Here is a 26,285-nt window from a genome sequence, read left to right as displayed (position 1 = left end):
TTGCGAATGTGGACTGGAGCCATCACAGAAGGGAACCAAATGTAATAAAAACCCAGTGCTTGGTAGCAGGATTTTCCTTCTCAACATCATCTGATGATGTCAACCATTATCCAAACAACCACCTCTCAGTTTCTCACATGGAAGCAGAATTTCAGTTTGACAGTAAGCTCTCTATGTGTGCATAACCAGAAACTTGGTGATCTATTTCACAGCCGCTTGAGTTGAAGCATATATCTACAGTTTTGTTGAGGCCTTCTATTCATGACTTACGTATCACCTCTGACTTTGACAATGTTCACTTTTTGCAAGCGTCTACTCCAGATCTACTAGAGCTTGGATTTCGGCGTCGATTGATTTGAAGATCGTCCTGCAATGAATTCCTGCATTGCAGCAAAGTCCTCCGGCTTCATGTTGGCATAGTACTCATGTCCCCGTTTCTGCATGACATCAAATATTGTTTGTTTGTTCAAACGTGACTTGACGTTTTCAAAAAGAAAACGTGACTTTGACTTTTTGCAACAAGTTTTATTTCATACTTCCAAACCTTTACAAGACGTGGTGGTGAAGATACCTGCTCGAGCTTCAGTGCTTCTCCAAGAGGAAGTTTGAAGCCGTCATTGATGACGGTCTTATATTTCACCACAAGGCCTTCATTGTTCTTGAGAATGGCTTCTGCAATAGTTATCGCTGTCCGCATGAGCTCCGAGGGAGCAACCACACGGTTCACTAGTCCCCATCTCTCCGCTGTGTGTGCTTCTACAGGCGTGGCCGTTAACGAAACTTCCCGTGCTCGGTAGGGACCTACTGTGCGTTGCAATCTCTGTGACAACCCCCATGATGGAAATATTCCAAATCTGCTCAGAAGAACCATGATCTGTCAAGTATGAGAATGAAGCATCCGATGTATCTTTTAATTTTGGGAATGTATAGAAGAAGTCTCAGGATTCGAAATGCTTGAAGGGTTGCACAAGTACATCAAGAAAACCCTTGTTGGGGTGTGTTGAGTACTTACTTGGCATGAGTGTCGATGAATTTTGTAGCAGTACTGGCAACCAAAACATCACATGCAAGCGCAATTTCGAAGCCAGCTGTAATGCAGTAGCCGTTTATGGCACCAATTATGGGCTTCCGACACTTTTGCATTTGAACCAAAGTGTCGGTGGCCTCGATCTCGAAATCACCCTTGAAAACATCTGAAGCTGCTGTTAAATCCTGCCAAAGAAACCTGAAACTTAATAGAATAAACCATATTAAGCAACTAACCATTCATTATTCATGTGGTAAAATTCCGCAGGGGGTCAAAGATTCTGGCATCAAGTGCACTCTCCGATCTCCAGTCTGCCGGCAATGTACCTCTGCTAACCCTGAAATTATTTATTTGTTTATTTATATTTTGAGGACTTAATGAGAAGGAGGTCAAGAAGGTTACCACTCCAGCAGAGAAAGCTCTCCCAGCGCCTGTGAGAATGATCACTTTGACAGTTGGGTCTTCATCCAATCGAGTGAAAGTGAATGCCAGCTTTACAAGCATATCAGGCGTGAGGGCGTTGAGTGCATGCGGCCTGTTGAGAGTGATAATAGCAATGCCATTGGTGGTTTTGTCCACTAGGACTGGTTTATTCTCGGCTTCCATGGTTGATAGCCACTGCTGTCCTTAAGCTACTGCACGAAGATTGTCGGAAGCAAAACTCAGTTTACATGTAACCTGTTGGATTTCATCCAAGAATTGTGTCTTAGAATTACTGGATCGGAAAAATAAGGAGGAAAGAAAGGACATTGACTATCCAGCAGAACCTCAAATTTAGTTCGAGTCATATACTGGAGCCCCAGACTGGGAATATCATGCAGCACCCTTCCAAGCAGAAAGTTCTCTCCAACCACCGCGTCACAGCGGCTTCTCAAAATTTGAAAACGTAACGTAGAACCCGGAAATGGCAACACCAGATGCGTACAAATGCTTACTTCGAATTAAATTTAGTGAATTTTCCACACCTACAAATGCCGATGGAGCTCCTAATAGTACATCAAAGAGAATCTCAAACTGCATGTACCAATGTTGATTGATTGATGCCGTGGTGTGGCGAGGACCCTCCCAGGTCGAACAGTTTTCTTTTAAACAGCGTTAGCAGAAAAACTCAAAGCAAGCCTTCTACAACCTCTAAAATAAACATGAAAACAAAAGAACGATTGCGCCAATTGAAGGAAAGTTGAAGCTAGGTTCGATACTAAAAAGACAATTGGAAATGACCGTCAACGTCATCTGAATGTTCCACACCACCCGCATTTTAATCCTACCACCTGGAAGGTCTAACGACGAGGCTCAAAGTAAGCATGACCTCAAAGATGGCAACGACAATCCTTGCTAACAGAAGTTTAGATTCATGTTCAAATATTTTGTATGTTTGGAAAATCATGCATAAGGCGAAGTGACAAATCTCTTTGACCTACAGCAAAAACTCATGCTTGGGATGTGCCTTGGATCTAAATTCATATATTTTAAAATGGAATCTCATGTCTATATCGAGATGATCCGAGGTCCAATCAGAAAAATTAAAAACAACGCAGAATGAAGGGGGATAAGTCTTCTGATATGGAATTTAGATCCCAACAAACAAAAGTGCACAGATGGAAACAAGTCAATAACTGAACCATGCCACAAAGAAATGATTCTCACTGGCACTGTGAAAGCATCTTTTGTTGCAAGGGCTATCTTTAAGTTATAACCACAGGAACAAATTACATAAGAAATAAAATCATGTGATGAGTGTGAGCCAGCGAAGAAACCAACAGACTCATACCACCAACATAAAGCTGCCTACGCTCAGGAATCGATGCAGAGTAAAATTTGGGTTTTCGAAGTAAAGTTCTATCGTGATGCGACTTCACATGCCTGCATGAGTCGTCGACCCACGTCGGTAATATCACCTGCAAGTGTAGACAAACGATAATTCATTGATTATACGGTAGGTAAAGTAACTTGACTGATGAGGAAACTATTTATATGCAGCAACCCAAACCATTCATACTGGAGTAAAATAGAGTAAAATAAGCATAGAATTTACGACACGTCAACACTGATTAAACGCACCAGCACCAAGAGTAAGCAACACAATGTTGCCGCGGTCATTCATCTCATTCTTATCTAGGGCTGCCAGTTCCCACGATAGCCGCTCAACTACAACATCCTGTCGTAGAGCAGAAAGCCAGTTTGAACTTTCTCAAGATGGTTTAAAATACCAAACATCTTGTGCATCACATTGAAAGAAAGGAGCAGGATAGAATGGAGCATCGAGAATAAATCGAATTGAAAGCGATACATTTCATGCAAAGAATGGCTAGAGTAGACTTTACCAAGTCTGGAATATAGACGGCTGGAGGCCCAATAATGGCATTGGCTAAATCTTCCCCAGTTACAACCTTCTCAGTTGGAATGTTGCGAGCAGCATACACCTGCAGTTTCATCGACGTTTAGCTCTTTGGTTCACAGTTGGAAGGGTAAACGCCAAGAAGCTCCATTCCCAGTCATACAAAAGTTTCTGATGAATCGTACCTTGAGAAGTTAGAAGTTCTACACCCTATTTCAGACAAAAATTAAAACAGGATAATCACTCATAGTCGGTCCATCTTAATGTAGTGATATAGGGGAAAGGCAAATGAATGAGGAAACGGCAATTTAATCCATTTTAGAATGAACATTGGATAAATTGCAAAGACACCAAACTTCAAAGGTAGGAAAAAGAAAGTATGATACCCTACCTGTGTCACAATAACTCGATCTGCAGCACTAAAAGCCGGAGCAAAGTCTGGTAGAAATGCAGCCAACCGGCTGTGACAACAAAAATCAACAAAAGATGTTATTAACGGAGTCTTCAAAAAAGTGAAAAACATTCAAGTTTCAGGAACTAAGTACCTACCTAACCGTATGAGGTTGAAATATCACCCAGATGGGCTGCTGATCATATCGTTGACGAGCTGCTTGTAGAACAGCACGAACCTCAGTTGGATGATGGGCATAGTCGTCGATTATATGACATCCATGAACAGATCCTACAAAATCAAAGCGTCTGCGTACTCCCGAAAAAGCTCCTAGAGCTCTTCCTGCGGCCTCGGCGGTCCTCTTCATGAGTTTTGCCTGTGCCCCAACGTCGCTTTCCTTCTCTGCTGCCAGCAGCGACATAACCACAATGACCTGCCAATCTTGATCACCACCAATCACTCAATTTACTCTCAAAAAGCAGCAGTTTCAACTTCTGAACTCTTGATAGCATTGCAGAGGTAACTTATACCAGCGTTTTCTGCGCAGGTAATGAATGTACTGTACTTACAGCGAGAGAATTGAGCACATTGTACATGCCAGGCAAGCGTAAACTGACTCGAGTCATGGGCCTGTTCTTGTATACCTGTTACCAAACACCACGGCAGCAAGTGTTTTCAAAAGTTTAATCCCGCGTCATCTTGTATTGCTAGATTCATTTACCTACTAGAACCAGGGTGTTAAAAAGAGAAGTCCGAAATAGAAATTGATTTATGTATTTGCAACCCCCTGAATACTCGGATCCTCAGTATTAATTTGAAGAACACAAATACTCACAACCGTATAATCAGTTCCACCCTGTGGATTTGGGACAAGCATTATCGCTCGCCAATCGCTCGCTCCTAAACCAAAAGTTACAACCCGTCTCTCTCTGGGGAATGGAGAACCTAAATCTTTCTCTTGCTCCTCTTCTATCAGTCCTAACACGGATTTAGCACCGGCACTGCAATGTCGAAGATGTAATGCTCAGTTTTGCAACAAGATATAAAAGAGAGGACAGGGGATGCATTTATATAACCTTATCATAAAAAAAACACAGGAAACGCTGTAAATAACTAAGGTTTGACTGGATAAAATAGCATGAGCATGAACAAACCTCACCTGTCGCCACAAGCAACAAGACAACCTCCTGGCTTGATTTGCAAGACGAACTTCTTGAACATATTTTTGACAGCTTCCTGTAATATGTTTTCCATAGACACGATAAGCGGCTGATCAAATAGATCTATACTAGGCGTCACATTCAAAAGACATCCTCTCTGTTCATACTTAACAAATTACGAAGTGGTGCTCTCAAAACGGTCTGTCACAATAGGAAAAATCACACTCACGAGGCGAAGACCACCTCATCAGGAAACATGTCGACGTGTTCCCATTCAACATTCGTCAATACTGCGAGGTGAGGTGAAACACCTAGGAAGCAGCCATCATACTCATCGGCCTGCGTCGTGACAACAATTTAGGTGAAAAACATGAAAAACATGTGCAGACTTTCGTAGCTTCAAACAGAAGTGTAATCTAATGGCAGTACTTACTTCTGAAAACTTGTGGAACCACAACACAGGCCTCACTTGACTCTACGTTCGACCACATCTACCCCAATTTTCAATGAAATAGAATCGAGGGAATGCGGAAACTTTATGCCATTCAAGATCCTTGGCTTCTACAATCAATATCGAATGAATTGACATATAGTAACAAAACGAAACAAATGATCGTAAACATAGATCTCCTAAAAAGTTTGTCTCACATTCAGCGAGAGCAGGCAGACAAAATGCCTGTAAGTTTAAAGATGATTCGAGCGCACCTCTAAAACAAACTTGCGAGTCGTTCCACACAATGCACTGCCTCCATCTGGAAACTGCATTCAATCGAACCAACTCAGACGCACTGGAAACGTGCAGTGTTTATCATTAACTTTCATCCCCTATTGCCTTAGCAACACAATAAGAAAAAAAATCTTCACAATATGGACCGACTCAGACAATTCTAACAACTCCAAGTTTTGCGATATGTGAGCTAAAGACAACTGTCCAATAATTTTACTATAGAATCGAAGCATTAGACAAAAAAATCACATCAAACTAACAGACGTAAGTGAGGCTCAAGCTCTTCAGAGCAGGATGTAGGTCTTCTAAGACCAATAAAAAGCGTAAAAAGAACCAGAACAACACTGATGTAGAAATGGGAAGGAAGGTGATTCGAAAGGCTGTGTTGATTATAATTCTAAATGACATTAGACTCATTATGAAACCAGTATGGGTGAGCAGATCTTCAATAATGCTCTTATCGTCCACTTGAATCTTCCAAAAGTAAGAGTACAATTTCAGGGTTCATTTTTGGACTAATTCTTTTTACAAAGATGAGTACATTTGTAACAATGCTTGAGAATGGTTCAATTGAATACCTGTGGAACTTGAGCACCCACAATAGCAGTAATGTCCTCCCCTAAGTTGCGCAGGACCACACTTAACATTGCTGTCGTCGTGGTCTTACCTGCACCAACCAGAATCAACATCTAAAATGAAGATACCGTATCAGTTTGCCTTCTCAACCACCACTGCTTGAGAGTCGCAGTTGGTGGCAGCAATGTAGGAAAATGAAAGAAAGAGGAAATTTTAAAAACTACACTGGCAGCGGAGAGAAAAGAAAGATGTACAATTACCGTGAGTTCCAGCAACGGCTATCAGTTGGTAGCCTTCTGTAATCTTCCCTAGCCAATCACCCCTCTTGTAACTGCAAGAACGCCCAGCGTAAGGAAAATGCCAACCACTTTCTGAATCATTTGCATGAGGCCGTTCCAAAATTCTTCCAGTAAGACGGCATAATCCTGATTGAAAATTTCAAGCCGTTTAAAAGCAAAAATAACTTGGAAAGGGTGTGAGAGCCCAAGCAAGAATACGTGGGGGGAGTGACAAAGGCTCACATGGGCACATTTAGGGCACGAGCAGCCTCAACCTCCTCGTTGCCTGGACCCACGGCACTGGATACAACAACAGCATCCGGCGGCTGCGACCCTTGAGGCACCAGTTGAGCCACACTGTGGCCAACATATGCACGGGCACCAGCCTCTTTCAACCGGATAACTTCCTCGCTCCATACCAAGTCGGACCCACTTACTTGCCAACCCTACAATAAAATTGTCAGGAGTCGATTCTCATGTCTAATGTAGCGCAATTCCACAGAGGCCAGCACACAATGCCAAACTACTCTTCCATGAAAGTTACATGAGCAGATTCCCAACATCCGCACCACAATCACAACCTCCCACCCATGAGCCGAATCGTTGATTAAAAGAACATAAAAGAATCGAATTGCTGGTCAAAAGCACAAGCAAACTTCAAACTTGAATGGAATGGATTAGAAATGAGACGTTCAATCGTCTAGAGAAATGCTATTACCTACCAACGGACAAAGCAAAAACAAAAACTCTGTGTTCATCTTCCTGCCGTCTTGATAATCCAGAAACACACAAAAATTTCCAATTCTCTTCGAATTTTCCTCCTGATTTGTTATTATTTTTTTACACTGGGCTAGAGGTTTTCCAACTGTCCCTTTCAAAGAGTACCTAAAACCAAGCAACGAACCTGTCGCAGTGCAAGAAGACCAAGTGCTGAAAGCCCCGCTCCTCCAATACCAACAAAATGCACAGATCCTGGCGAACCCGCGTTGCTGGCATCAGCTCCAAATTCCGCGTTCATACATCTCCATTCCCGTCGATTCCTCAAACCCGACGCTCCGCTTCTCACAGCCCTACGCAACAGCTTTTCACCCAACTTATGATCTAATGACCCCAACACGAAGCGTGGTATAGAAAATTCACATCCCACGCCATAGCCATGGCTAGCTCGCCGCAATACTGCAGCTCCACCTCCCAGCCTGGGCTCAATCCGAGACGCTGCCGTTGCGAAACCGGAGCCAATTCCACAACAACCTGGCTGCCGCACCTCAGCAGTGCAAATACTGCGGGAGAAATGCAGAGAGGGCAGGGTCGACAACTCCATGTTGCCTTCCTCGCTCGCTCTCTCTCTCTCCCTCGCTCCCTTCCCCGCTAGCGATGATTCCCCGCCCGCTCTCACTAACTCTCACTCTCTCACTCACTCACTCTCTCTCACTCACTCACTCACTCTCACTGGCCACAATCACAATCCCCCAACCGAACTACCGATTCCTAATGCAACACCGCCACCATCGCCACCCAAATCATCGTCGTCCCCTGCACGCCTCCCCAAAAAGGACATATCTCGCCAAAAAGGATGCTCAACTGTACAAAAAAGGAGGAGGAGGGAAGTCGAATGAATGTCAATGCGGCGACGGGGGGGGGGGGGGGGGGGGTGGGAGTTTCCCTTCTCTGGCAGTGGGGTGGGGTGCATTGGATTCTCAGCAATCTCTCTCCAAGTTTGATTGGTATCACGTATATTTTTGTGTTTCGCAATTTCAAGGACTTGAGATTTATGGATGGTTGTTGGGATTTAAAGGACTTATTATGGCTGTAGATGGAGATGATAGTCTTGTTTAAAGAAATTTTGATTGTTGTTTAAGATTTCATGTTGATGGATTTGTTTTGGTAATAAATGATTTGTGTCTTGTAACCACCAAACAAGAACTACTGCAAAGAGCAACATTGGCATATAGCAATCTTGACATAGAACAGTGTGTGTTTATTTATTTTAGTGATGAGATAGTGTATTAACTTTGAATTCCAATTTTGAGAAATATTCATTGGACTTTAGCATATTGAGAAATTTTACTATTATCATTGTTATTTTGTATAGTTATTATTGCACTCAAATAAATAGGCAAGTCTCTGAGAAATATATGAAGAATTTCTATTCTAAAAATAGATATAATGTTTTGATCATAGCCTTGAAAGTGGAATCCACATTTCCACTACTTGGTAAAATTAGATAAATAAATAAATAAAAATATTCTTCTAATGGATCAATTATGCACAAAATATCTCTAAATTTTAATTATAAAAATAAAATTAAAAAATAATTTTAGAAATTTTAAATATCTAATTTTCATTAAATTTCTTTATTTAATTTACCTTTGAGAAATTTGTTGCAAATTGATAAATTCTATATATTTGAACATATATACGATTTATTTAGGGAATTATTAATACAACATTGTCCTTGTCATTTCATGATTAATTCAATCTATCCTTTATTCTCTATCTTTAATCCAACCTCCCATGCCCATTTCATGTCACTAATCTCTTGTTTCCACCCCCTATCTCTTGTCCCCTTTTTCTATCATAGTTCCCTAGCCTTGTCCCCCTTCCCTATCTCCCATTCCTAGCCTCCACCATCTATTTCTAGTCTTTTGCTCTTGCCTACATTCCTTATCATTGTGAATGGCAAAAATAATCTTGAACAAAATTGGTCTTTAAATATAAATATATATAACTAAAATTATTGATCTTACATTATAATCTTCTAATTGCAATCAAAAGATAATACATCTTGTTTTAATTTAAACATTATTGGATTATTTGATTGTATTGTATGTACTTGTAGTATCTAAAATTTTCCAGCTAAAATTTAAAATGTACAAGTCTTTTGAAATAGACATTGTGTGTAAAATCTATAGTTGAAGGCTTTGGACTTTAGGATTGGTTTTCTAAGTAAGAGATATGAATTGCTTTAAATTTTGTATATCATTTTCAATATAATAGGAATAGGGGACATGCATTAAGAAGGAGGATAAGAAAGAAGGTGGGAGGGGGGGGGGGGACATAGAATATGAGATTGGGAACAAGGGACAAAGGACAAGAAACAAGGAAGGGGGAATATGGGCTAGGAATTGAAGATTGGAAATAGTGAACAAGGATAGAAGAAGGTTGGATATTAGAGATAGACCAAATCAATTATGAGATGACAAGGGAGGTGAGGCTTCAATAAAATGGGAATGTGGCTTTAATAACTTCTTTAATTTAAAATAAATAGATATAATTATATTTATTTTTAAATTTTGAATATAAAATAACAAAAATTAAATGTGCTCATTGTCTTCTAATAATCATAGAAAGTATATATTAAAAATATCTATAACAAGTAGTAGTAATTCTACTAAAATAAAAATATTCTTATTTATGTGTATATTTGTATATCTTGAAGTGTATTATTAAAAAAGTCTAAACAACAACATTGTTACATTATTACTTTATTCCAAATAACAAAAGTATTATTTTTCAAAATACTATTATGTATATATTTTTAATACAATTTAAAATTAACCATTTTACATATTTAATAGAATTCTAAATGTTTAATATATTTTATATTATCTATAATAATATTAAAAATAAAAGAAAAAAATGTTGGTATTAGTAGAAACTTAAATCAAACAAGCAATAAAACTATTTTGTTAAAAGAATAACAAATACGTTTAGTTATAGTATATAATATTTCTTCATATATTATGCATAAAAATTGAATTTCCATTCTCATTAATCGAATTATATTTGACCCATTAAAATAGAACTACAATAGTTGAAAATCATTAATATTTGATTTGGTCTTAATAACAAGATAATTTAAATTTTACATATCAGATATTTATAGATTATTATAGTATATAATCATTTTACAAAATAATTAATAATTAATAATGTTTTTAAAAAATTCCATCTCACGACCTCAGCTATTCAACTATTAGATGACTAGGTCTTTCACCTGAAAGAATTCCTACAGTGGATGAAACTTTCAGAAAAATATTACAGTATCACCACTAATGCTAAACTTTTTGCATATACAAATTTAAACAAATAAAATGAATCAGTGAACTTACACACACTATTACATGAACTAATGGTTTTTAAAGAGCATAAGAAACATCCTTTGCATTGTAGTATAATATATTAGGCACACACAAAAGTGCAACATGAGGGAACAGTATGCTTTCATGAGGAAAAGTAAAAGCAGAACAAGAAAAAGGAAAAGGAAAGAGGAATTGGAGGAGGAACCTCTCCGAAGGACACCACGAGTGCGAGGAGGGGCGTCCCCCTTTCCCAGACACACACACTCACACTATTATTTTGCTCCGACCATCGCTGTTGCAATGCGAGAGTGATGTAGTGTAGTTGTAGCACCGAACCTCGCATTGCATCGCATCGCATCGCACAACTCTCTTTCTCTCTCTCCATCCAAGTGCGCCACCATCTCCCTGCACTTTGTCCGCTTTCGCACATGGAAGAAGCCCCAGAAGGTGCGTACTCTCTGGGACCCTTTCCCTGCATTTTGTCGTGCCTTCACCTGGTCCTTGCCCACACATGACTTCTTCGATCCTCCCTCGGACTAGCAGCAAGCAGCCTCTTCTGCGAGATCGTCGCGTTGTGTCGTGACTTTCGAATGAGGATGAGTGGAGTCGCGGGGTTTCTTCTGTCGTGGTTGCCTTGCTGTCCCAGCTGAATCATCGGCTGTGCCTATCTCTCTCATTTCTTCTACCTGCTACTGTTTGCGAGGGTGATCACTCAGTAGGAGTCCGGGCTCGCCTTCCTCGGTCGGGGCTCCCTTCGACCCTTTTCCCGTATCCTGAGTGAATGAGAATGAATGAGCGGCTCCAGAGTGTGCTTGGGTACAGAATGTGACGCTCCGCATGTTGCGGAATTCTGTGGTCAGTGATTCAATGGTGGTTCGTGTCGAATACATTGCTGATTTTCGAGGGGTTGTTTGGTTCTCAAGCAGATGACACAGCCTCGACGAGGAAACGAGGGCCCCCAGATTATGGCTACGTGTCGGACGAGGATGGCGTTACGTCGAAGCCACAATTTGAGTGCAAGTACTGTCACAAGCAGTTCTCAGTGCCTCAAGCGCTTGGTGGTCACATGAATACGCACCGTCTAGGTGAAGATTTTTGTGACACTCTTTATAAATTGCTTCGCAACTTTATTTGGATTAATTTTCATGGTCCAAGTTCTACCAAGAATTTTCCTGATTCGTTCACATTGCAGAGTTCATGAGTATTTGGATTTAAGCAACGAGAAAAGAGCTTTAAAATAAATTACAGAATCATAGTAGATCGTCCAAAAATAAGGAATTGGAGAGGTTTAAGGGACCCCCAATTTTCTGATTTTGCTTGGATACTGCCTTCAATTCCTCAGCGTTTCGGAAATCCATCTCCCGTAAGACTTCTCATTAATTTTGTTGTCCCACGATTTGCCGTCATCAGAGAGGAAAGAGGATGAATATGAGCAAGCACAACTACTATTGAACGCACATGCGCATAGGCATGAGATGAGACTGTAAGAACATCGACAGGTTCTTTGCTTGTGAGATTCGCTGTCGTCTCTTTCCATGAATAACTTGGAACACTCACAGAATCTCAGTATGCATGTTGGAACTGATTTTCCTTCGTCGGGGTTCCTTCTCTCGCAGGAGGTCAGCGGGGTGGCAAATTGTAGACCCAACAACAGCGGTGAGAAGTTCTAACACTGTATTGATGACACTTCCTCGGCTAGACGCACCACGACCCCTGATCCCACCACAATTCTCTTACAACGAGGCGTGGCAACCAATCAGCCCGACCATGCGACCCATGATCCCGCAGCCTTCGCCTCCCCATTACCACCTCGCTTCCACCACCTCCCGTAGCAACCTCCATCACCTCAGGTGGCGAGCCCCTGGATATAATCCCAACGCCAACGTGCCTGGGTTCGTCCCACTGGATCCCTCGTTACAACGGGGTGGCATGCAACCTGAATTTCGACAGGGTGTGCTTCAGCCGGGACAATGCGGTGGGTCTTCGGCTGGCCCTCAGTTTACCGCTCCAAATCCAATGCTCTCAGGTAGGTCAGAGATCCCTGGGCCGATCTCGTTCCATGGTGTGGGCCAAGAATCGATTCAACGAGATGACCATCAAAAATATAACTTCATGGTCTCCCTTCGCGTCCTGTCATGAAGATCTTGCGTAAACTTGACCAATGCCCTTTACTTATCGTCCTCCGCGATCTGGTGTGCAGAGTTAGTATTCCGTCTCACTCATTCGAATGAAGTGCTACAGCAGATTCGGTATGTTGTGCAGCGACCAGCAGCGTCTCCAACCTCCCGGGACGATTCCACTCACATGCAAAGCAGAGCCACCCTCAATTTGATCCCACCATCTGTTTCCTCCATTAGAAGGCGCGCTCGACTGGTCAGGACGCGTAGCGACGCTCTCGTTATCGATCCACAATCTGTAGGTCGATCTTCTGAGGGTTCGTTTCAGCCATCCCAATCGGCTGGAGCACACCCGATGGAAATTGGCGGTGCTTCTACGAGCCAGCCCCGTGACATGGGTCAGCCCAGCTCGTTACCCAGCCACTCGTTCCATGACCCTAGCGGTCCAAGCTCTAGCTCCCTGCCCCCTAGTCATGAGGATGATCCTGCGGATGTGAGGCAACACCGGTTAGGCAAAGCCCCCATGACCCAGAGGAGCTTGGGTTCCTCCGCCAGCGCTAGCGAGAGCGTGCGTGCGGGCAACCAGGTCGTGTATCACTTGAACGTTCAATCTGATGACGCCTCCAACCAGCTCCCAATGAACCAAGACGTGGGAGCTACACAGAGTTCAAAAGGCACCGGCATGCAAAGCGCGACAGTGCCACCAAAAGCGACGGTGATTGATGACGCGATTGAAGGGAGTGAAAGCGAGTCAATAACTATCACCACGGTAGAGTCTGGCGAAGTCTCGGGGCCGTCCACCTCTACAAATCATCAGGCCGCTGAATCCAGTCGCCGTAGCCCATAATGGAGGAACCTGGACACTCCCTGCGTACAGGCTAATAACGCAAATCCCACCTCCGACGACTACTGCTCTGGGTGAGTACAACATTCCAACAAGTGTGATTGGAACGATTGGAATCGTATCCACCTGCAGGTAGTCATGCAATCGAAGAGTTTGCAGCCTCATGAGGTTGCTCTCTGATCTATCGTGAGTCCCGCAGCAATACTGAAGTTCTCCACGCATGTTCCAAGGCAAGGAATAGGGCTGGCGTTTGCTGGAGATTGAAGGATCCCCTGGACGTCAAACTTGTACATTTTTGGAAACATATAGTTCGTGAAGCACAGTGAGTTGGGTTAGATCGGTCATAGAAAACAACTGCCAGCTAGGTCCATCATTCCATGAGATGCTTAGTTAAGCAAAAGGGTTCTCATTTTGACATTGGATATGCAAATTGTCGAAGCAGATATCTTTTATCACGCCAACTTCTATTGCGGACTGTGATTGTAGTCGAGAAAAAGAGCAGAGTTCATGCATCTATCCAATGTCCAAGTATACTTTGCCCTTCAAATTGAAATTTAGTTACTCATGGGATGCCAGTCTAAGCAGTGACGAGTGTGGTTGAAAGTTAGCTCCTACTGTGCACAAGTCAAGAACACATCTAGATGGGATGGTGTTTGTGACAGAATGCCTTGGAAATGGGTTTATTCTTGGAAATCAACAAAATGGCACACTAAGTATATTCTACTTGAAATTAAGCTCTAAAAAAGTTGAACAACACCGGCACATATGCCGGCTATAACATCTCCTATTCCTGACGTTCATTGAACAACAAAGGTAACAATCAATCGATTCGCTACAATGCATGAAAGGACAGCTGTGTATCGTAACACGAACACTCCTTTTCTGGTGGTATTGTTTACCGGAATGGTCATTAACACCAGCTAGTTAGGCGAAACAAGGAGATTTAACTAAAATTATAGCTTCACCCTGTCAACATGTTTTCGATTCTAGAAGAGCACATCAAAGGAATACTATCAGAGTGTAAAGGTGAAGCGGCATACAACACGTTCTGCTCAGGAGAAAGATGTCCGGTGCATGTTCCAGAGGGTTGCAGAAATCGTACCTTCAGAGCCATCCCTACCATCAAAAATTCAAAATCCCAACAGATATTTACTAGCAGAGAATTGCAGGCCTAGAATATGCCGAATTGGTGTATGTCGATGCTCTGAAACATCGGAGACCTGGAATAACATCGTCAAAAGTCTGTAGGTAGTTGCATTGGCCGAATCATGAGGCAATCGGAAAGCAGAAAAATAAAACGGAATGTAATTTAGTCAAAGTGGACGATTACTGAATAAAACGCCTCTGAAGATGTTTGTTTTTCAAGTTTCTGGAAACAGTGCCTTATGTCACTAAAGGCGCCTCACGAAAGAGTTGGCTCAAATAATTGATTACAGAAATACAAACCACTCTCAATCTGAACGCACGGAGCTCTGCAGTACAAATAAACACAATGAGATAGCACCTATATGCCAATGGAAAATAATTGTTTTGTACTTAAGGAACCAAATGCAAAATGTGAAACCACAAGCATTGCATAATCTAATGCAGTAGTAGCCACTGCTCCGAACTACATGAAGCCAACCATATTGCTCACCTTTTCAGTTCCAAAGAAGACGACCAACGTTATTGTTAATTTTAATTGACATGTACACTAGATTGACGTTTGGATGACTACGTCGCTTTCAATTGAAGAATCTCCCAGGCCGTCCTCCTCCGAAAGTAATTCATACTGGACTGGGAACATGAAATGAATGACCCGTCAGAATATTCTACTAATAGCTGGTGAATATGATAATATGACACTTCGGCATTGGCTTTTTCAGTTCTGAAATAACCCCGAGTCAGATCATGAGCTGCATCCCACTTCGCGAATTCACAAACTGGGCCGACTTATTATATGCGATTCTAAGTTTCAAATGAAGATGGAAAAAAGCAGACAGAATCTCACTTGAGTGAAGCTTAACGAGGCCCCACGGCTGTGAAAATCAGCATATTTCAACATGAACATGCCACAGTCGCACCTGCAAGACAACAAACAAACCCAGCCGCAACAACCTTAATGACAAAGAGGACATATAAAGACGATGTACGAAACACTATTCAATGATAAGGTTTTTGGTCTAAATAAAAACTTGCTACTCTTAATATGGGGAAATACACATGTACCCATTGAGTTGTCTGGGAATATCATCAACATAGACATGCTCCCACTTGCTGACATCCAAGTCCTGACCTCCCCTTTCTCGTGCCTCATCCACAATGTATCGAGCCTAAGACCAATGCAATTGTCATCAAGTCAGCTTGTGCACAGTACAAGTTTTCATTCCAAAGGTTCCATGCCAACACGCTCGAACATCGAACACTACAAATCCAAGTTAGCAAGTAGCAGAGTTGGAAGGCAATAAAGTTCCAAAAGGAAAACAAGTATTATCCTTACACTGATGCATTGTAACTTTGGCAAAATCATCTCATGATTACTGACTTGCAATGAACCTGAACTAGCTGTAGGATCAAAGAGGATGTAGTGAACTTACAAGTGAATTTAGAACATTCGGATCTCTCCCTTGAAGGGAATCTAAGTACAGCAGTTTTTGCCTTCGCAAATCAATTACCCCTAAACACCAGTGCACGCTCTGATGGACAGGTACCAAGATCTGGCAAACCAAAATTTCTTTTATCACAAACGAAGATCACATTTAGGCAGACGATCAGTAAATTCAACAAAGTCATCTTCATCATCCAGGACAACTGCAAATCTAAACCTCCACAGAATATTTCGGCTGATGTAAAAAAGCCAGTAGAAATGAATTTCAACAAAAGAGAACAGCTACATGAGCCTTCAGTGTGACAATAACCTTGTCACATTCCAGAAGGTTGTAACCGAGCTTTTTCTGCGTAGTCCACCTCCGAACGGCTTGGTAGTCATAACTCTGAGCATCCTTGAAAAGCTGCCATTAAGTCTAAATTAGATGTCCAGTCCTGTTTAAAAATTTATTATACAAACAGTACCATTTAAGTGATTGACCTTACAACTGTTGACCAACAGAAAATCATAATTGAGCACTGCCGATTGAACTATTTGCATTCACAATCTAGTTGATGTTCGTTAGAAGAATCATTTTTTACTATTTCATTTTACAGTCACCTCAAAGTAGAGATCTCTGAAAAGGCTGAGTATGGACCTGTACCTTATTATAGAAAAACGAATTGAAAAAATGACATTTTAAGAACTTCTCTGGCTCCCTCGACTCACGTTCTTTCAGCAACTCCATATACACATTAATAACCTGCACAGGCAATATCAATCATCAGATGTTCCTACATAGTGATAAGGATATTAGGTAAGGATACTAAATAATTTGCAAGACACGAGATTTGGGATGAAGACAAAAAAAAATGCAAAACCAAACCCTTCTACAGCTCTCAAGACCAAGAAAGAATAATCAATCAAACAAGTACTTGTCAAAGAAACACTTTTGTGCATGATGAGACAACTCAAGATGAGCAACTTCGTGTCTTTTCGGAACAACCAAGCTGTAAAAATATGAACTTTAAGTGGTTTTCAGGAAAGAGCATTTGCTTACTTCGTCATTAAGCCAGGAACCTGGCAATAAGCATTGGAGGATCTCTCCTGTCACTTCTATGTTGGAGCCCTTGTGAAACACAAGAACCGTACTCCTGAAAGGAAGTGATGTCGTCAAAGATTGGGAGAATGAACCCTAGCTATCCCTTGAAAATTAGCATGGCTTAAGGAGTCAACGTACAAAAAACTTACCTATAGTTGTGGCATAAGAAGCAACAAGATGCAAAACCACGCTAAACAGATGGCAATATTTAAACAAAGCAGAACCCTGAAATCGGCTGATATCAAGATCATTTCCAAACAAGCTCACAATTTTTGTTCATAAAGAACAGGGCCTATATCAGTTCGACAGGAAGCGTTCAATTCACCATTTAGGACGCATCATAGCATTCTTTACTTGTGTCTCTGCTTTCGGCGGCAAAGGTGTAAAAACTCCAGCCTGTTTGGCATAACCATAATCATAATTTCACTGTAAGACTCCTCCTTACCCTGCACTGATCACTAGCATGCATTAACAGCATCGACTGATGTTGCATATATCAACTGCTTACGATTTACAGCAGAGTAAACTGATTACGGAAGTCCCATGCAAACCCAGAAGGCAGCAACTGACATAACCCGCAACAATGGAGCACCTATTATACATGCCTTTTAAGAATTCTATGGACATCAACATCTAATTGAATGGTAGCCAACACCAGGTTACGCTCGTGGATATACCACAAGGAAAATCATACAGAAGGACAAAAACTAACAACAAAGATTATCTTTTGAAGAACGTGCTCCATCTTACAGCAAGAAATGGCACCGATAAAAATGTCTCGCATAACTTGCTAGACATAAATACCAGCAGAAATTGATGAATGTCGTTAGGGTACATACAAGGTTCCCACCAGTTCCCTTTCCAAAATGATGTTTTTGTTGATCAACTCGGTACGACGTCGACTCGTCCTTTGCCAAATCAAGTTTTAAGAGCCGCATACCAATTTCATCAATGTCAGCAGCGCTTGAGCTGTCGTTGTCGACTTCTATGAGCTCTCCTTGTGCTTGGTTCTCTTCGGTCTGCCCAGTCTCAACTTCTTTGGAGAGATTTTCATCGATGCGAACTACCTCGTCCATAGATGTGGTTGGTCCTGTGTGTTGCTCTGTCAAAATATGAATTTGACAATCCCCGAGACTGCTTTCGTAGTTCGCCAACACTCCGTGCACATCAAAATTGTCCGCCCTTTCCTGCAACCCTAATTCGAGGGCAAATTCATTTCCAACCCTCGCGTCTGTTTTGTCACGCACAAAAACGTCTACCAATTGAGGGTAATTGGAAGTCAACGACGACTCGTCATCAGTAACCAAAAATCCCTCACATGCACGAATATTTGCAGCGTCAGAGGCTAGGGTACGTTGAGATTGGAAGACTGGTGGGTGCGGCACACAGGAGTCCTGGTCGAGCAATTCCTTTGTTACAGTCCCTGTCACAGCACCCTCTCTAATTCCGATACCAAATTCACTATTCTGAGAAACCCCTCGATGGCAAGATTGGGTATCTAAAGTCGAACTGGAATGCACGAAATCTTCGAGCGTCTTGCAGATGTTTTGATGGCAAATGGTGCTCCTAGCACCAGGGTGGAGCTGTTCAACAGTGTGCTCAACTTCATGCCTTCGACGTGGTTCTTCATCGTTCCCAAAGCAGTGAGAGCTGATACCAGGAAGAAGGGAACACTCAGACGACACATCTTCTAAGTCAAGGTCCCCAATAGGACCCGCCACTACAGAGACACCCTGACTGTCAATTCCCTCTACCCGTGCAACTATTCCCTCCAATCGCGTCGCAGCATTTCCCCCATGATTGGGAATATCCAACTCTGCAATAGAACATGAAAATTGATCTGTGTCGGTCTTAACCAGTTGCGCTTCTGAAATACACTTTCCGGTCTCCACTCCAACAAAACAATTTCCTTCCTCCGAACTGTCAACATGAGGTCCTTTGTAGAGATTCGTGCAAGTCACATCCTCACAGCCACCCTCAGGTCGTCTATTGGGGATTTTCTCGCTTGTAACTTTGTCAAAAAGCCTTGCTTCATGCTCGATCTCCACACCACTTTTTTCTAGCGAATCAGCCATCGAGTCTATGCACGTCAATGTAATGGCTTCACCTGTAAAGAAGTAACATATCGCCGCAGGAATCCAGCCATGTATTGTAAACGAATAACTTCTCCAAAAGCATTCGATGCATCACTAGAAAGATAAGTCTCCAAAGCGATTATAGCTTCAAATTCTCATTTCAGTTGCCAAAACTTCCTCAGACCAGAAAAACAAAAATTCCTGCAAACATCCTGAATAAAACAAGAAACCCCACCACCATGTACTGAGCATTATGACGCACTGACTAATCTAATCATCTGCGGAAGTGGTGATAATGAGAGTATCCTTCGTCGACAATAAAGCAAAAAAAACACTGAAATTATTAAAACACAACAAACAAACTCAAACAATTTACAAATCCTGTAACAACCTATCAACTTGTACTTGAACACACAACGAAACTTCAATACGCTTCGAGTACTTACTACATACACTAAATCCTAAGCAGCAGAGGAACACGAAACGAAACAATAAGAATTACGAGAACCAACCCACCTCCCGTCTCGCTGCCAAAATCTAAATCCTTCCACAAAATGGTACTAAATAACGAATACCCAAACAAAATTGCAATCCAAGACTGTAGGGTTAAGTTTCTACTGCAACCAAATCCATCTGCACACATCTCGAGATAGGATCAAACATGCACATGAGATGCAACAAAAATCTAGAACCACAAACAACCAACCTGCCTACCTCGAAGCGAAGAACCAGCATCCACAGCGTAGCATTAGCCTCAGTTGCTACTCTCCTAACCAAGCCGCATTCAAAGCTTCAGAGTGTGTCCTCTACGACTCGAATGACCAAAATAAATAAATCAGAGCACGGAAAATTACACAAGAATGTTAGAAAAAAAGAAATAAAAAAGAAAAAGAAAAAGAAAAAGTCTGTCTTACAGATTGGCTCTAGAATCCAACACATGGCTGGATGATTCCTACGCAACCCTCTCTGCTTGAATTTCAATGCCAAGAGCGCAACCGTGCAAACTTCGAATCAACGAGCAATTCTGACTCTGGATTGTTGGCACACAATGTGTAGATAATTGAAGACGACGATGAAGGAGGGAAAAAAACATTTCAAAAAGCCTAAATACCCTACGTGGATGCGGATCGGACGGCTTACAATTGCCGTTCTGAAGACCATCGGACGACTACCGTTTGGCACAGCAATAACGTCGATGCCGGCGGCGAGGTTCGATCCGGCGACGTCGAGGCTGCATTGGTATAATGTAAAATTGAATTGTGCTTTCTTGATGAAGCCAAGTCTATTCAGTCACAAAAAACAAAAAAAAAAAAAAAAAATGTTGTTTAATTTTTTTGTTTTGAACTCATATTCAACTTTAAAAATATCAAGATAAATTTAGAAAATATAATCCATAGCTTTTGAAAAACATTGCAAAGGCATACAAACGTGCATGTGTTGATTTCATATTTATTTATGACTGATTTAGTACTTTACAATGTAATATCTGTATTCATGTACACAACTTGACCCACAGAAAACCTAGACAAGTTCCACAATTAATAAAAATTTGTTATACAATACCCAATTGTGAACATGCATAAAATCTCTAATCTAAACTAGACCAACTACAAATAAAAATTTGTTAGACAATATTCATCATAAATCTAAGTTGAGGATTTATTTGGGAATTTGTCTGTTTAATCCAACCATGTGTGGAATGGTTAGTATAACATTTATTTTTTAAAATTGTATCATTTCAAAAATCTTGAATAAAGTATATAATTTTAAATGAATTAGGAATATTAAAGAACACATTTTAAAAATTAAATCTTCACCTTTAATTAATCAAAAATAAAAATAGCCAATTAAAAGAAAGAAAAAAGATTTATCCTCTTTTTTTGGAACTAATTATAACTAATTAGTTGGTTTCACCTCATTTAACTTTTTTTTTTTTTTTTTTTTTTTTAAACAAACAAAGCTGATCTTCATTGCCATGAATAACCATAAAATATATCCAACTCAGCTATATGCGGCCTAAGCAGAAGGATTGATACAATAAATTCTATATATAAGAATAGTAGACCACCTAATAAGTATTGTAATTCTATGCTTGCCTATATGACAACAGTTGATAGCCATCTCCAATGCTCAATATTATATGGGCCAATAGATTGGAATTAGATTACATCTATGGTGGTTGGAACATAAAACCTACTATGGGACTCAATAACATCCATTGGAGATTTCTATTGACTATTGTAAAAAAATATATCTTGACAGTATCAATGACTTATAAATCACTCAACAAGCTTGGTAGAATCTCTAGTTTAGAATTTCCTATTTTTCCAAATGATGGACCATTCTACTCTCTTGTAGTCAAGAATATCAAGCCATATGCATTAAAGAAGCTTACTTGAGTACCACTTAATATTGTTAAAAACAACATCATTTTATTCCAATCACAACAATCACATCACCATTGTTCAAAATTGTATCCAAAGTGCACTAAAAGAATCAAATTTGCAATGGATTCTCCCTAAGAAGAAGCCTTGTTGCCAAATAAGAAATTGCCATAGGCCTTAAGTGCCTACATTATATATTGGAAGATTTAGGATGTAGATCCTTCATTGCCATGCTTGTTGAGCAGGAACAAACTTCCAAACGTAATGCAATACCAATTTTTTAGACCATCTTGGACAAATGGATAGTTGAAAGAAATAGTTGCATTAGTACAGCCCTTATATGTATTGACTACAAGAATGCAAAGCCATAAGAGTCACAACAAACTAAATTCCTTGATAGTATGTTTTTTTATACATACAATCTTCCATCAAAGTTTTTAATTGCTAGAAATGGTGCCAAGCCATTTATTTATTATTAAATTAAAGATGACATGCTTTATGCATAATAATTCTCTACTAATTTTGATTGAATAAGTCATAAACAACACATGTTCTTTTGTAGTTGGCTACTAAAATCCATTAGAGTCCTATTCAACGCTTACAACTCTCTTGTAGAATAATAATATGGATTTCTTTATTGGGCCCTATAAAACTTGGACCACCCCAATATGCACAATATAACTTGCTTTAATGGTCGCCTATGCAAATTGTAAGATGTAACGAAGATTGTATATTATATTGTGGCAATAAGAAAATGAGACTTGTAAGAAGCAAGTGAGCATTTGTATTAAGTATTATCTTGCATCTATCTCAAAATATGTAGTAGAGCATCCATAGTCAAGTGAAAGCAATCCATCCACTTATTAAAAATAAATAAATAAAAGATTATATTATAGAAAAGCTTAAATAAAAATAATTTAGCAAATTATCTTTAAAATATAGATGATAGATAAGGAGGTAGTAAAAATTAATAAATGCTAATGTTATCTTCTTGAAGAAGAAACTTCTACTTATTTTGTAGGGTATAAGTGAATCAAATCAAAGTGAATGAGATAAATAATTGATATAGGTATTTTTAGAAGAAAATTAAGAATAGATTTTAATAAAAATTACCTCAAAATATGAAGAAGTGATATCTAAAGAAGACCAATTGTGGACCAAGGGCAAAATCAAATTCTAAAGTACAAAAGTACACATTTACAATGACTCTAAGGTTTTTTGGTTGGTTGAAAAATGAGATTTGAGAAAAAAACTTATGAAAGGATTTTTGAGAGTTGATTTTATATGATTTGAAGACATATTGAGGTTTTGAGTATTTTTTAGAGTAAGAGATGTATTTGGTAGAGGTGGATTTTGAAAAATAAAAAGAAATTCATAAATTTGAGGAATTTGTGAATATTATAGTATATCTAAAAGTGATTTTTTTTTCTTTTTGTAAATGTATTTGTCTTGAATATTTTTAGAAAATTTGATGTTAATCAAATAATTAGATTGATAGTTATGAGAGTTTTTATGGATTATGGTCTCAAATATTTGAAATTTAGGATCTGTAAGAGTTTTGCAATTTTTCAACATCTATCAATTCAATTGAAGAAAAAATTGGTGAGAGGAATTTAGACTTAAAAATCTATATACCAACTAATTTTTGAAGTAATTTCATAGTTTAGCCTTAAGAAGTTGTTGTTGGAAGATCAATATTCAAGTTAGAGAAAGAAGGTAGCCAACATTGAAGAGGTTTTGGAAGCTTTTCTTTCAATTAGAAAGTTTGATTTTCTTCAAATTTTGTATGCTTGTTAATTGTTTATAAATTAAAATGTAAGTAAAATTTTAGTCAAAATCAATAGTATTGTATTACATGTATTTTTGCTTGAAAATACACCAGACACCTAGCCTTAGAAGATAAATAGAAATGCAATAATAATTCTACCAAGTCTAATTGAATCCTAAATAAAATTCAAATGATCCTTAATAACCTCAATTAGATCTTAATCAATTAAAATAAATTTAAAAAAAATCTCAAAAGACACACAAAGAAGTTATAATTTAACCTCAAAGAAATATCATAAAAAATCCTAAAAAATAATAAAAAGAAAACCTTCAAGAAATAATAATAATCTTAGAGAAATTTTATAAATATAAATTTTATAAAGAAATAATCAATAATATTTTTTAAATACTAAAAATAGATACTTTTAATAAATCTTAAGTAAATCTTAATCAATCTTAATTTAATAAAAATTTTAATGAATCTTAACCAAATCTAAAGTCAATTCTTAATTGAAATCCTAATTAAAACCTTAATAAATTTTAACTAAATTCTAAATCAAATCCTAATAAATTTTAACTAAGTTCTAAATTAAATCCTAATAAATTTTTAATAAAATCCTAAATTCTAGATAAATTATAAATCTTAAGTAAATTCTAAATTATAATCCTAAACCAAACCCTAATGAAATCCAAAATCCTAAACAACTCTAAGAAAATTCCAAATACTATAGTTATTTGAAATCTCAATAAATATTAAATGAACTATTGATATTAACTAAAATTTTATTCAGACTTCAATCAATAAGAATTTAATAAATACAAAAATTTTGAGATGAATTAGACTTACTAATTATAAAAAAATCTCCCAAAACCTCTCGGTCATTGATTGCCCTCTTTTTTCAACTCAAATGTTGATATTTCAATATCAATTTTTCCTTACTAATCCATTTAATTGTTTAAAAAATTGGCATATGTGTAGATATTTAAGTCTTAAGTGAGCTCTCTAAATTTTGCTTTAATCCAACTAGCAAATATTGCTAGATCTCATATTACTCACTAACCTTAAATCTCAAATTTTGCAGATCATAATCCATAAAAATCCTCATATGCTTCAATCTAATTGCTTGATTAACCTCAAATGTTTTACACACATTAATAACAAGCACAACAACAAATTATCTATATTTCACTTATATATATACCACAAGACTCAAGAAATTCTTAAGTTTATAAATGTATTTTTATTTCTCAAATTCTAAATCCTTTAAGAACATTATTAACTTTAAAAATCCTTCAAACTTTTAATATTGATCCAAATGACATAAAACCAATGTCCAAAATCTTTTCCTAAGTCTAATGTCAAATTCCACTCTTTAAGTTACAATATAATCTTAGAATCACCATAGGCACATGGTTTTGTGTCTTAGGGTTTGATTTTGATTTAAGTTGACAACTGGTCTTCTTTGGGTATTAAATTTTGATAATTTGATGTCAATTTTGCTTTAATCTATTCCTAATTATTTTTTAAATATGATTATATTAATTTCTTATCTCATTTATTTTGATTTGGCTCATTTATGCTTCCACAAAGTAAATAGAAGTTCCTTCTATAAAAAACAATATTAAGATTAAAAAATTTATTATTTTTTTATGATTTATTATTATTTTGTTACTACATATTTTTATTAGGGTATTCTATAATAACATCCATTTTTTTTAATTTTTCATCATATAGTTATGTTATCACATGACAATGATTTTATTGAAATTTAAAAAAACTTTAAGAAGTGGTTAAGATTTATTTAGGATTTTTTTAGATTATTTATGAATTATTTAGGATTTGATTTAGGATTTAATATTTGATTAGTATTGGCTTAAGATTTGATTAGGATTTTATTAAAATATAATTAAGATTTGATTAGGATTGGCCTAAGATTTTATTAAAATTTAATTAAGATTTGATTAGAATCGTTAGAATTTGATTAAGATTTGATTACGGCTAAATCAAGATTTTGTTAAGATTTATCTAAGATTTATTTAGGATTTATTTAGGATTTTTATTTTTAATACTTTAAAATATTTTATTTAAATATTTTTTTCAAATTTTTATATTATTACTTTTTAAAAATTAATTATGACTTCTTTATATATTTTTTGTAATTTCTTTTAAATTTTTTTTAGATTGGTTAAAATTTGATTAAGATTTTTAAGGATTACTTAGAATTTAATTAAAATTCTATTGGACTTGATAAGATCTTGTTATTGCATTTTCTATTTATCTTCCACAATCAAGTGATTGGTGCATTTTCTAGTAAAAATTCATGTTATATGACGTTCTAAGTAAGAAATTCTACAAACTTTGAGACCAAATTATTCTATTATTTAGGATATCAAGATGAAACTAGTCTCTTTTTTAGCATTGCTAATTTTTTGTAGTCTTGCCCTATAAAGTTGGAAAGCTCTAAGTTTTAAAAAATCAGCTTAAATGAATAGAAAAAAGAAAGTTAACTTTAAAGATTTGCACATCACTTCTTTTGTTAACTATGGTAGGATGGAAAAGATGTCTTTTATCAAAGATTATCATGAGGTTCCCGTTTGTGACCATGTCTTCAAATTTTTGTTGATTTAGAAATAATAAAGAGTGAAGAATTCTATAGTAGGTAACTTCCAACCTTGAATATAAGTTTAAAAGTAATTGAGCTTATATCTAGGAAGAATAGTAATTTTAAACATATGTAGTTCATAAGTCCAAAAAATCTACTTTATTATTAAAGAGATTAAAGCATATATGGAATTGATTATGTCAATATAATTTTTTTCACAAGATTAATAGCGATGAAACTTTAGTATG

General features: G+C 38.1%; 4 protein-coding genes across 16 annotated transcripts; 1 reads left to right on the top strand and 3 right to left on the bottom strand.

Annotated features, from left to right (window-relative positions):
- Positions 1 to 40: 40 nt before the first annotated feature.
- On the bottom strand, positions 41 to 2,202 carry LOC112275817 (putative enoyl-CoA hydratase 1, peroxisomal). Of its 3 annotated transcripts, none has more exons than XM_024506481.3 (5): positions 1,963 to 2,202; positions 1,430 to 1,705; positions 1,013 to 1,212; positions 572 to 854; positions 41 to 437 (listed from the first exon to the last, which is right to left on the bottom strand). In XM_024506481.3, the coding sequence occupies exons 2-5, from the start codon at positions 1,631 to 1,633 to the stop codon at positions 327 to 329; spliced, it is 798 nt and encodes a 265-aa protein (XP_024362249.1). In that variant the 5' UTR covers positions 1,634 to 1,705; positions 1,963 to 2,202; the 3' UTR covers positions 41 to 326. The 3 variants fall into 3 exon arrangements, with proteins under 3 accessions (XP_024362249.1, XP_024362250.1, XP_024362251.1); XM_024506482.3 differs by having other exon boundaries at positions 2,052 to 2,200; XM_024506483.3 differs by having other exon boundaries at positions 1,430 to 1,662; positions 1,963 to 2,198.
- Positions 2,203 to 2,640: 438 nt separating this feature from the next.
- Positions 2,641 to 8,039, bottom strand: LOC112275814 (uncharacterized). 3 transcript variants are annotated; one of them, XR_002967878.3, is made up of 14 exons: positions 7,402 to 8,028; positions 6,741 to 6,943; positions 6,480 to 6,550; positions 6,222 to 6,310; positions 5,622 to 5,675; positions 5,160 to 5,255; positions 4,916 to 4,992; positions 4,592 to 4,757; positions 4,326 to 4,400; positions 3,995 to 4,189; positions 3,757 to 3,826; positions 3,352 to 3,450; positions 3,089 to 3,185; positions 2,641 to 2,925 (listed from the first exon to the last, which is right to left on the bottom strand). XR_002967878.3 is itself a non-coding variant. In XM_024506475.3 (14 exons), the coding sequence occupies exons 1-14, from the start codon at positions 7,816 to 7,818 to the stop codon at positions 2,867 to 2,869; spliced, it is 1,848 nt and encodes a 615-aa protein (XP_024362243.1). In that variant the 5' UTR covers positions 7,819 to 8,039; the 3' UTR covers positions 2,641 to 2,866. The 3 variants fall into 3 exon arrangements, 2 of the variants coding, with proteins under 2 accessions (XP_024362243.1, XP_024362244.1); XM_024506475.3 differs by having other exon boundaries at positions 3,915 to 4,189; positions 7,402 to 8,039; XM_024506476.3 differs by lacking the exon at positions 4,592 to 4,757 and having other exon boundaries at positions 3,915 to 4,197; positions 5,146 to 5,255; positions 7,402 to 7,980.
- A 2,874-nt stretch (positions 8,040 to 10,913) lies between these two features.
- LOC141044835 (uncharacterized) lies at positions 10,914 to 14,110 on the top strand. 2 transcript variants are annotated; one of them, XM_090246505.1, is made up of 5 exons: positions 10,914 to 11,026; positions 11,506 to 11,664; positions 11,990 to 12,062; positions 12,196 to 12,605; positions 12,780 to 14,110. In XM_090246505.1, the coding sequence occupies exons 1-5, from the start codon at positions 11,008 to 11,010 to the stop codon at positions 13,541 to 13,543; spliced, it is 1,425 nt and encodes a 474-aa protein (XP_090102631.1). In that variant the 5' UTR covers positions 10,914 to 11,007; the 3' UTR covers positions 13,544 to 14,110. The 2 variants fall into 2 exon arrangements, with proteins under 2 accessions (XP_090102631.1, XP_073386723.2); XM_073530622.2 differs by lacking the exon at positions 10,914 to 11,026 and adding an exon at positions 11,208 to 11,320.
- Positions 14,111 to 14,870: 760 nt separating this feature from the next.
- LOC112275970 (uncharacterized) lies at positions 14,871 to 20,353 on the bottom strand. 8 transcript variants are annotated; one of them, XR_016500243.1, is made up of 12 exons: positions 20,198 to 20,353; positions 19,998 to 20,089; positions 18,048 to 19,495; positions 17,534 to 17,604; positions 17,167 to 17,260; positions 16,771 to 16,869; positions 16,438 to 16,530; positions 16,117 to 16,253; positions 15,749 to 15,852; positions 15,531 to 15,603; positions 15,177 to 15,316; positions 14,871 to 15,012 (listed from the first exon to the last, which is right to left on the bottom strand). XR_016500243.1 is itself a non-coding variant. In XM_090246504.1 (11 exons), the coding sequence occupies exons 3-11, from the start codon at positions 19,281 to 19,283 to the stop codon at positions 15,254 to 15,256; spliced, it is 1,953 nt and encodes a 650-aa protein (XP_090102630.1). In that variant the 5' UTR covers positions 19,284 to 19,495; positions 19,998 to 20,089; positions 20,198 to 20,350; the 3' UTR covers positions 15,039 to 15,253. The 8 variants fall into 8 exon arrangements, 1 of the variants encoding a protein (XP_090102630.1); XR_016500240.1 differs by having other exon boundaries at positions 16,117 to 16,236; positions 19,990 to 20,052; positions 20,198 to 20,352; XR_016500238.1 differs by having other exon boundaries at positions 16,117 to 16,236; positions 19,998 to 20,052; positions 20,198 to 20,352.
- Positions 20,354 to 26,285: the final 5,932 nt, after the last annotated feature.

The sequence above is a fragment of the Physcomitrium patens genome, chromosome 23 (assembly GCF_059467195.1).
Source record: "Physcomitrium patens ecotype Gransden chromosome 23, ASM5946719v1, whole genome shotgun sequence".
Lineage (NCBI taxonomy): Eukaryota > Viridiplantae > Streptophyta > Bryopsida > Funariales > Funariaceae > Physcomitrium > Physcomitrium patens.
This window is presented reverse-complemented; position numbering and strand designations above follow the sequence as displayed.